General features: G+C 39.8%; 1 protein-coding gene across 2 annotated transcripts; it reads left to right on the top strand.

The window, feature by feature from the left end:
* Positions 1-62: 62 nt before the first annotated feature.
* On the top strand, positions 63-9,813 carry LOC143102210 (perforin-1-like). Of its 2 annotated transcripts, none has more exons than XM_076265675.1 (5): positions 63-183; positions 4,544-5,072; positions 5,228-5,366; positions 5,481-5,698; positions 6,030-9,813. In XM_076265675.1, exons 1-5 carry the CDS (start codon positions 63-65, stop codon positions 6,856-6,858), a joined length of 1,836 nt encoding a protein of 611 aa, XP_076121790.1. In that variant the 3' UTR covers positions 6,859-9,813. The 2 variants fall into 2 exon arrangements, with proteins under 2 accessions (XP_076121790.1, XP_076121789.1); XM_076265674.1 differs by having other exon boundaries at positions 63-2,296.
* Positions 9,814-11,459: the final 1,646 nt, after the last annotated feature.

Here is an 11,459-nt window from a genome sequence, read left to right as displayed (position 1 = left end):
ATGCTGCCTCCCACTGAGGTTTGGAAGATGCAGAGTGAACATGCAGACGCGTCTGTACAAATATGCATACACTTTTGATGTCTTCTGTTTTTTGTGGTTCCTCAGGTGATGGGTTTCTTTCCGCTTGTCACGTAAGCTTTTACTGCCTTCAGCACACTGAAGTCACTTGGCAACTCCTGCGAGGTAGGCTTGCATTTTGAACATAAAGAGTTATTCTATTACAGTAAGTTATCGGTTAAATTTAATTTAATTAGATTTAGTGTAATGCTTTTTGCAGTAATTCAAATTTAGCCAAGTCTTCTCTTTATTTTCCTAACTTCACATAAACTACATCGCCATTTCCAAAAAAGTTGAGACGCTGTGTAAAATGTAAATAAAACAGATATTGTATTGGGTTTTTTGTGTTTGTTTTGTGTTTTTTTGGGTGAGGGGTTGGAAAATGTATGTTCATTTTGAACTTGATGTCGGCAACACGTTTCGTAAGAAGTTGGGACAGGCGCATGTTTGCCACTGTGATGCTTCAATTCTTGTTTTGGAGTTTTGATAATGATATATTGTCCCATTCTTATCCAATATATGATTTCAGTTGCTCAACAGTAAGAGGTCTTCTTAATCGTGTTTTTCATTTCATGACCCACCCGATGTATGTGACATGCCTGGACCATAGGCAGGCCATTTTAGTATCTGGACTCTTAGGCTACTATGAAGCCATACTGTTGTAATATGAGCAGAATGCAGTTTGCCCTTGTGTTCCTAAAAAAATATTCAAGGTCTTCCCTAAACCTGAATATTGTCTGGTGACAGCATGTGTTGCTCAAATCCTGTATTTAGGGGCAGCCGTGGCCTACTGGTTAGCACTTCGGACTTGTAACCGGAGGGTTGCCGGTTCGAACCCTGACCAGTAGGAACGGCTGAAGTGCCCTTGAGCAAGACTCCTAACCCCTCACTGCCCCCTGAGCGCTGCTGTTGTATCAGCTCACTGCGCCGGGATTGGTGTGTGCTGAGTGTGTTTTACTAATTCACGAATTGGGATAAATGCAGAGACCAAATTTCCCTCACAGGATCAAAAGAGTATATACTTATCAGTCAGCATTAATCATGCCTTTCCAGTTGTAAAAGCTGCCCCTGCCGTAGGCACTAATGCACCGTCATAAATGGTGGCTTTTAAACTGTGCACTAATAACAAGTAGGACGGTCCCTCTCCTCTTTAGCCCGGTGGATGTAGAGTACACGGTTTCCAAAAAGAAATTCAAATTTGATTGGTATAACCACTTTTTCACTTTGCCTTAGTCCACCTTAAATGAGCGCAGGCCCTGCTCTGTAAAAACCTGTGTGAGTAAATAATGTAACAATATAATAATGTTCCTTAATGTGAAATGGCAAAGGATTTGGGTTTTTATAATATAGATAATATCATCCAAATATTCAGACAACCCAGAGAAATCTTTGTAAACAAGGGACAGGGCTGAACAACATTGGGATGGCATGTCTAGTATTCAGGGCCTCGAATACTGGTACCTCCACAACTTTACTTTTGAGAGACCCTATATCTCTGGGACGCTCTTTTTACACCCAATCATAGTGCTGGTTAAACTAATTAGTTGTGAAATGTTCCTCCTTATGATTTTTTTAGCTTTATACATCCTTTTCCAGCCTTTTGTTGCCACCATCCCAATTAATCCTGCTTTTCTCTTCTGTCCATGCTGTTTTACAGAGGCTTTATATGATTTGCCTGGAAAGTCACCAAAATCTTCAAATTAATATTCATCTAAATTAAATTGGTCCATTTGTGTGATATCAGTCACAGTTCATCCCGAATAAGCCTATAGACAGGTTTACTCGCATGCAACAGCACCCAATGACCTAAGCAGATTTTCTAAAATCGTAAACCGAATAAGCTTATAGACAGGTTTGCTCGCATGCAACAGTACCCAATGACCTAAGCAGATTTTCTAAAATCGTAAGGTTAACTCCTCAATATCTATGAAAAAATTCAAAAGTCATCTGACTCAAGTCTCAAATCATGAATATCAAGTCAATGTCAAGTCAAGTCTTTTATAAATGTTGATCAAGCAAGTCTCAAGTCCTAAAAATTGGGACTCGAGTCAAGTCAAGTCATGTGACTCGTGTCCCCAATGTCTGATGCCTTCTACTGAGGGTTGGAAGACGCAGAGTGTACACCTGCAGGCGTGTCTGTACACATATATAAATACATACAATTTGCTTGTCTTCTGTTTCATTTGGTTCAAGCTTTATTGTCTTTTGCACACCGAAGTCACTTGGCGTCTCCAGCAAGGTAGGCTTTCATTATGAACATAAAGAGTTATTCTTTTCCAGCAAGTTCTGGGTTAATTTAATTAGAATTAAATGCAAAACAAATGTTTTGAAGCCTCACACTTTCTCTTGTAGATTGTTATTAACTTGTACAATGGGTTTGCCACACAAACTGGATTTTCTGGGATTTTCTCTTAGAGTGACTGTCCAGATAATTAATAATCGGTAAAAACGAACTTCTGATTAGAATTTCTAGTTTCAAATGAAACCTTATGGTTTTCTTCTGCTGCTATTCAGTTTTCTTCTTGGTTGTGTTTTTACATCAAATCATGTGTAGCCTACGTGCATGGATATAAAAGGCATGCTTTTTGTTGATTAGCAACCGAGTTTACCTATTAAATCTGTATAATATTTAACAGTAATATCCCATATTCCTTAAGGGGGGGGTTCATCTACTCTACCCTATAGTAAAGGAGTATATCATCAAACAATCAACAATCTGCTACTCATCCAGAAAAATTATAATGACCATGACAATGACAGGTCACAAGATCTCATTCCAACAAAACTGTAGCTAGTCAGCTAGCATCTTCCTCTGTACCTCATTATTGACAACACATTTTGCGAGCTTTACTTACAGTGGTATTGAGGCGACACAAGGCATTTTGTTGAGTCATCAGCCAACTGATTGAGTCTGAGACTTACTGTCTGGATTCAGTGGCAGCTACTTAGGAGCGGTTGCTCTCTCTCCAAACTAGTTTTGGTGGACATGTCAAGATGAAATGTCGAGATTAAAGTCGATATGATATGTCAACTTTATCCTTGAAATTTTGAGTTTAATGTCGACACGTCGAGATTAAAGTCGACATGATATTTCAACTTTAATCTCGAAATTTCAATTTAATGTCGACATGATCCACCTCCATCTCCATCTCTTTCAGAAAGACTTGGCGCCAGCTTGATTCATGCCCTATGGTAGGCTACATACTGAATATTGTCACTGTAGTGGTTCTGGGCACTTTTTTTCCCTCCCTTTTGGTTTTCGTTTATGGCACGCAAAGGAAACAAGTGGTTCCGTTTAAAAAGAAGTGATGGACAGTTGTTTACAGTCGATTCCATTGGAATCTGCTTCCGGGCTCAACCGTCGTCCTATTCATAAGGATTGATATGGAACGGTGATTAAACTTTTTTTTCCAGGTTAACTTCATAGGTGTCCCATTATTCAGAATTAATAGCCACCCCACCAGCCAATCAAAAAATAGTATTTCTTCTCTCTGGATGATAATCAAAGGTGACACCCAGGCCTCCGCGAAAAATATGATTTTCTTAGGATGAGAGAGCAAATGAGTAATAGAATGACAATTTTCTTATCGCTACTCTGAATAGTGGAAAAAATTGTTTCTTTTACTGTCTATGGGAAATAAAACTTTAAGTGTAGGCTATACATGTAATTGTGTGCACAATATTTCTTAAGCGGTGACAGATCTTCATCAAACCTTCTATAGCTAATCACTTTGCACAATATTGCCCTGGTCGCTCAAAGGTTTTTAATGGATTGTAGCATAGTTCATCACTAAAAAGTCTACATGAACTGATTGGGTAATCAACTGCATGGATTCTAAGGTGAAGGTCACTTAAATACCTACTTCTTTGTTCAAGTTCTGTTCACATATCCCATTGCTCACATGTTGACAGATTTGGTTTTTGTCATGACAAGTTAGGGTTAGGGTTAGTGTTAGTGTCATTCGTTTTTTTGTTTATGACAAGTTAGGGTTAGTGTTAGTGAGTCAGCCCTATGTTCCCACAGCCCAATGGTCCCACAGCCCTATGTTCCCACATTTCTAAGATTTTTCTCAAAATTAAACCCTATGTTTCCACATTTCTAGGACATTTTCAAAATTAGGGTTAGAAATGGTTAGGGTTAGAAATGGTTAGAGTTAGGGTTAAGTTGGGGACATGGGGCTGTGGGAACATAGACACACTCCCAGTGTTAGGGTTATGACAGTGTCATGTCACTCTTACATAAATACCTTCAAGTAAAGTGTTACCCACAATGCTTTGCATTAAGTTTGTTATCATTTAACTTTTTTCAATCACACTGTTAACAAATAATTATAGAAATACTGGATAAAACTATACATTTGTTTTGAAATAATGCAATAATTTCAGATTTTACAGGATTACTGGAACAAAAAAGCCATTAATCACAGTTTGTGAATGAACACAAAACTGAAGACCTCAAAATATCATATATCAAATTTAATTTCAGGTTTGACAATGAGTTTGTCAGCCATTACCTTTCTGGTAGCTGTCTACCTGGCCCTCATACCCCAAACTACCCCGTCCTGCACCAGAGGCTCCCCCCGTGAGTGCAAAGAGGCCGAGTTTGCCCCAGGATCCAACCTGGCCGGTGAAGGCTTCGACATCACCAAGATGCAGCGCAAGGGAGCCTTTGTCATCGACATGAACCTATGGAGACGTGAAAACAACACCTGCATGTTGTGCAGGAACCCGTATCAAGAGGGCAAGATGCAGAAAGTCCCAGCAGCTGTGGTGGACTGGCGACCCAGTCAGAAATGCAGCATGAAGGTGGCCAGCTCACTGCACCAGTCCAGTGAGTCCCTGGTCAGTTCCAGTGCGTCCAGTGTGGAGAACAACTGGAAAGTTGGTTTGAATTTAGGATCTGCATCTCTGATGCTTGCTGGCACTAACTCCAAGTTGTCTGAGTACTCAATGGAGAAGACAAAAAGAGACAAATTCACATTTTCCCAACAGAAGATGTCATGTAGCTATTACAGGTACAGTCAGATCCACGTCGCCGCTGGGCTGTCATATTGATGTTGTAGAGTGTGCAAGCAAAAAAGAAATCACATTGAGATATAAAGAAGACCAACAGTTGAAGACTGATTTTAAAGATAAACTTTGCTCTTCTCTCCTATTTTAACATGTACAGCTACCGAGTCTCCAACCAACCCCAACTACACCCCAAGTTTCAGTCTGCCATTAATCAACTTCCAAAGAAATACACCGGGAAGACCAAACATGCTTTCTACAAACTTATCAATAACTTTGGCACCCATTTCATACCTAAAGTAAGTGTGACAGCCATACACAGGCAAACACAAAAACCAACATGGACCATGGAGAAAATAGACTGTGGAGTGATAGGCATGGATGGATAATGAGATTATGTCCCTGATGCACAGGTGACTCTGGGCGGGATGGTGCAGTCGGTGACCAGCATCAGGCAGTGTATGGCCTCTTTACAGGGCCTGAGCTCAGACGAGATCAAGATGTGTCTCGACGTGGAGGCTGAAGCCAGTATTGCAGGAAGAGGCACAGCAAGGGCTGAGACGAAGCACTGTCAGGAGGCGAAGGACAAGATAGAGAGCAAGAACAGCTTCTCCAGCAGCTTCAGTGACAGGTGAGCCTGGAATATTTTGGATGACTTGAGGAATTTTTAATTAAATGTTACTTGAATATTTCAAAAACAACTGAATGAAAGTCCAGGGCAGGGGCATTATGCAAAGTAAAATGTTGGGTGGGCATTATTAATGTGCGTGTTTGTGTTTTGTGTGTGGGGGTGCATAAAGTATTATAATAATTATGCAATTATCTTACATTTGTCAACACTTTGAGTAGATTATTTTAAAACTTGAAAGGTGCGGGTGGGCATGTGCCCAACTATAGCTTCAGTAGCCTAGGGTCTCATTGTTTTATTTTTTTGTTTTTTTCCCCCCCAATTCATCCGTAAGGTTCACAGAGGTCTTTGGTGGTCACACCACTGAACCTGACCTTCTCTTCTCTGCAGACAAAGACCCGGCCGCCTACAAGGAGTGGCTCTCCTCCCTGCCACTCAACCCCGACATGATATCCTATTCACTGGATCCCCTTCACGAGTTGCTGAGCCCCAAACTTCCAGTGCGAAAAGAATTACGCAAAGCAATTAAGCATTACATTTTAGAGAGTGGACTCTGGCAGAACTGCTCTGAACCCTGCAAGTCTGGTGTCAAAAGAAACCCAAAGGAGTCCTGTGTTTGCAGTTGCCATGGTGATCCTGGTGTAGGTAGTGACTGTTGTCCTGTTAAACGCGGTCTCGCACGGGTCATTATCACTGCAGTGAGGGCCTCTGGGTTGTGGGGCGACACCACCTCAGCTACAGATGCTTACGTGAAGGTCTTCAACTCTCAGAACATGCAACTGGCACGAACCCATGTGATTTGGAACAACAACTCACCTCAGTGGAACATGCCCTTTGATATCGGTGATGTCATTCTCTCTCAGACCAGCATGGTGAAGTTCGAGGTGTGGGACGAGGACAGCAAGTGGGATGACGACCTGCTCGGAACTTGCACAGTGAACCTCAAGGAAGGAACCAAGGATGATGCGTGTAGCCTGAACCACGGAATGTTCTACTACAAACTCCAGGTGGTTTGTGGTCCAAGTCTGAGTGGCAAGTCCTGCTCTGAGTATGTGAGCTCTCCAATGAACAGTCACCTAGAGAGGCTGTATGTGTCTCGTAATGCTCGACCCGTACCAAAGGACATGCTTAAGAAAATGGGAGTCTTTGGGGATGAACATTAGCCCCTTCCTGACTATCACGTTAAAAAAGTGGGGCGGTGGTAGTGTAGTGGATGGAGTCAAAGCACACGCTACTCCCAAGACTACGGACAAGGGCCTTCATTCACAGACATTTGAAGCAGTCTTCCTAGATCTGGCCGCTCAGCCAAACTGAGTAATCCGGGACAAAGGGCTTTGGTCAGACAGGTAACCAAGGATTCAGAGTTCCTTTGAGAAGATGAGAGAGGCATAAAGAAGGACAAAATACTGTAAATTTGCCTAAATATAACACATGCTCCTGATTTGAAATAATCTGCAACTTGACTTTCAGCAGTAGCAGAGGTGTCATCCTCATCCTAAAAGGAAAATAACTCATGTTCTGTGGCTGAGTCTGTGCTGAGGTGGCGTGTTGGTGCTGGTACCTACTTGCTGGTCTTGGTCTAGGACAATTTTCTGGCACTCTGCCAGCAGACTTGCCTTGGCCTTGTCCTTCCTTTCCTGTGTCCGCAGCCAACATAGTTTGAACTTTGGCACTGAGTCACAGCAGCCAAGACAGCATCCTCGCTTTTCCAGCACCTCTGCAAATCTTGTTTTGATTGCCTGAAATGACACATAGGAATGCAAAGAACATATTATATTATCTGTCCATCTATCCACACACACACACACACACACACATAACAAAGGGTCTGAATACTTATGTAAATGCAATATTACAGTTTTTTTTTTAATTCAATCCATTTTGAGATGAGTCTGAAACATAACAAAATGTGGAAAACTTGAAAGGGTCTGAAAACTTTCCAGTTACACTGTACATTATTATGAGCATATTTACATTATGGGACATAAGGTGTGATCTGTCGCAGTGTTTTTTTCTTCAATGATTCCCTGGAAACCATTCCCTGGAACCACGATGACAATCTAGCAACCAACATAGCAAACAACATGATTACCCTAGCAACCAGCATAGCAACCATTGAAATAAAGCATCTATGTCAGTTTCCATAGCAACCAACATGATTATACGAGAAAACCACTATAGTAACTCATTTATTTCTGATAGTAGCCACCATGGATACTCTATCAACAACCTAGTAACAACCTCAAGTACCCTAGCAACAACCTAGCAACCACTTTCACAGTTAAAACCTAGCAACCAACATGATTACCCTAGCAACCAGCCTAGCAACCACTTGAATTACTATAGCAATCACTACAACTACCCTAAAAACACCCTAGCAACCATCTTAATTGCCCTTGCAACAACATGGCAACCACCAGTATAATGTCAACCTAGCAACCATCATAGTAACCAACATGATTACCCTAGCAACCATCATAGCAACTGTTTTATTTTGCATATCAACCACCATATGTTCCCTAGCAACAACCTAGCAACCATCTGAATTATCCTAGCAACAACCTAGCAACCACCACTATAATGTCAACCTAGCAACCACCATAGCAACCAACATGATTACCCTTGCAACCAGCATAGAAACCACTTTATTTGGCATAGCAACCATCATATGTACACCATTGTAACTATCTCTGTAACTATCTCTGTATAATATCTTTTTACTCTGTATGATATTTTACATCATATGTTTTGCATTTTCATGCACTGGTAATTCCCTGAAATTACATTTTCTAGTTTTAATTATTATTTATCGACTTATATATTCCTCTGTAAATCCTATTTAAAGGAACCGTATGTAAGAAATGAATTTCAATTAATCATAAAATGGCCCTGATATGTCACTAGACATTAAGAAATCATGTTCATTTCAAATACTTTATCACTGACAACAGTAGTCTGGCTAGGATATTGTCATTTTTAAAGTGAAGTTGCAACAGTGAAGTTGTGTTTTGCCATGTCATGTTGTGTTTTGGCCTGATGCGCCACCCTCCACTTGGCAACCTCGAGTCAGGGGGGAGGGGGAGGGGATACATCTCTCTACAGTAATTTGAAAGTTGCTAGGTTGTTGCTAGGTAATGGTGGTTGCTAGGTTGTTGCTAGGGTACTTGAGGTCGTTGCTAGGTTGTCAATGCTGGGACCAAAACTATTTATTATAATATAATATATCAAATTGTATTTAAATCAAGAAACAGTCTACTTCCAGGAAACATTCAAAGATGGTTTAGTGACAGACTAGGAGATTATAATTTAAAAGGGAGACTGAAACTGAGGCAACCAACGGTACACTCTACACTCAAAAGCAGGTGCATATCTGTCTGTGGGGTTGTGGAACAATTTACCAGATAAGATCAAAGATTGCAAACATATTGCACAGTTTAAAAAGCATCTTAAATTATACACAAAATATTCAGTGTTGGAAATGACAAGTAGTTTACTATCTTAAATTGTACTCATTAAAGGCTATGTATGTGTGTGTGTGTGTGTGTGTGTGTGTGTGTGTGTGTGTGTGTGTGTGTGTGTGTGTGTGTGTGTGTGTGTGTGTGTGTGGGTGTATGTATTTATGATGAACATAGGAGTGATTTTAATCTTCAACGTAATATATATTATTTGTGAATATAAATAAACATGGGAGGTATATCTATTAAATGTGCAAGTATAAGAAAAAGGTTTGTAAATATATACTGTATATGTAAATACTTAACGTTGATCATGTAAAAGATTCATTTAACTGAAAGATGGGGGTAGGGACCTACAAGCTTTTGCTTCCCTCTACTCCTTTTTTTTTTAACAAAATGTGACTTTTCATTTTTATTTTTGTTGTCTATGTCTATGTTGATTCTTAAATATTTTATTTGGTAATGTCTACATGTTCAAGAAAATAAATCCAAATCCAAATCCAAAGTGATTGCAGTACCAGTTTTGGCCACAATCTTACATATGGTTCCTTTAAATCTTTATTCCTTCTACTCACATATGCTGTATTATCTACTCGTTTGTCTCACCTGTAAAGCACTTTGGGTCAACTCTTATTTCTACAAATAAAACTTTTGTTAACCATATTGATGTGCATAGCCCATCCGTACACTTCATGCATGGAGCAGTATAGTTTTTGGTGAACAAAACAAGAATCACAGTATTCCCAGACCAGCTAGGCCTGTGATGATGTTCAATTTAGCCTACATGAAAACACATTTTTATGAATACTAAATATTTAATGATTTAGGCAAATTTGTATGCCAAATCCATTTTACCAAGCTAAGAAAAATTGAGTGTCCTAATTCTAAGGTAGGCTTTTATGTAAATGCAAATAGTATGAGAGTCTAGAGTAGGCCTGATCTAGAGAGAATTTATCAAACTAATGTTAGTTATTAATTAATGTTCAAACCCATACACACAACAAATATGTGAAATATATTTTCACAATATATTTTGAAATATATGTAAATATTCAAAATTGGCCCAAACATATATTTTTGACACTTTTCTGTATGCCATTCCTGTATAGAACCCGTAACCCAATTACCTGCCCATGTGAATAGCCCATAAATAGGCCTAATGTGCAGTAAGCAGAATGTACGGCTGCATGTGACATTTTTACAGATCAAAATTACATAAGCCTAATAGTTGTTTTGAGTTAAGGCTATATGTTTATTGTTAAGCTTATTGAATAATTTCCTGATAGAGAAGAAAAAACCTTTTGTGGAATGATGCATCATAGTATAAAATTTGAAACAATCTCTAGCCTAAGTTACATCATGCTCTGTCTGCAACTCGTCTGTATCTGATTTAAATTACATAAGCCAATAGTTTGATATACACAAATCAGCTGCAAACTCTATGGACGCCACCATCTTGCCTGCCGCCATTACTGCGTGCCTGCGGAGTGTGACGGTGTGACACTTGCAGTGCCTTCTAATGGCTTTTCAATGAAAGCATCCTGTCAGAGAATATCTAATAGGAGATCCTGCTTCTGAAAGAAAATGTCAGGTGAAAGGGAACATTGGGTAGATGATGTCAGGCAGTGGCCTAAACTGATATGAAGGTAATTTATTGACAACATAATGTATTAAGACGTGTATTAATTAATGACAACAATAAAACCAAACGCTGTCATTACTAGTTGTGTTGTTAATATGTTCACAAGCTTCAGAAGTTGCAAATAACTATTCGTCACGACCAGTTGTAGCAGTAAAATACATGTTCTTACTGGTATTCAAGATTATTTTATTAATCGTATGTATTTCATCCCCTTTTTTAGCTAACGTCTGCTACAGCCACCTACGGGACCAACACGTTACTTCGCTACTTCCTTAGCAGCAAGGCAACGCAGTAATGGCGGCGCTGCTTTACTTCCGTGTTTCGCCAGATTTGTGTATAAGGCTATATGTTTAACCTATCAATAACTTAATGATATAGAAAACAAACAAACCTTTTTTTAGAAAGATGCATCATCATATGAGATTTGCAACGATGTGGCTCAAAAACAGGCTTTGGTAGTGACTGACATGTCGCTCCGTCTGCAACTCGTCTAGCTGTGTGCCATTCAGAAATGTCGTTAATTTCAGGACTTTATGTCATTTTGAATAGCCACTGCATAGGCTACCCGTGTTTGCAGAGTTCCTTTGAGAGGATGAGAGAAGCATAAAGGACAAACATCAGTGTATCACTCAACCAATCAGGCCTTTATGGTAGAGTGAACAGATGG

The sequence above is a fragment of the Alosa pseudoharengus genome, unplaced genomic scaffold (genome assembly GCF_046254945.1).
Source record: "Alosa pseudoharengus isolate Yale_2024_CS ecotype anadromous, Long Island Sound unplaced genomic scaffold, YU_APseudo_1.1 YU_APseudo_1.1_scf_4, whole genome shotgun sequence".
NCBI lineage: Eukaryota > Metazoa > Chordata > Actinopteri > Clupeiformes > Clupeidae > Alosa > Alosa pseudoharengus.
Note: the sequence above shows the minus strand (reverse complement) of the source record. Positions and strands in the feature narration are given on the sequence as shown.

Bases quoted from the DNA above. Each gene is read 5' to 3' on its own strand.
- LOC143102210 (XM_076265674.1), top strand. From the start codon at position 2,062: ATGTTGATCAAGCAAGTCTCAAGTCCTAAAAATTGGGACTCGAGTCAA. The intron at 5,073-5,227 runs GTACAGTCAGAT...TAACATGTACAG, and splicing joins ATGTCATGTAGCTATTACAG to CTACCGAGTCTCCAACCAAC. The intron at 5,699-6,029 runs GTGAGCCTGGAA...TTCATCCGTAAG, and splicing joins TCCAGCAGCTTCAGTGACAG to GTTCACAGAGGTCTTTGGTG.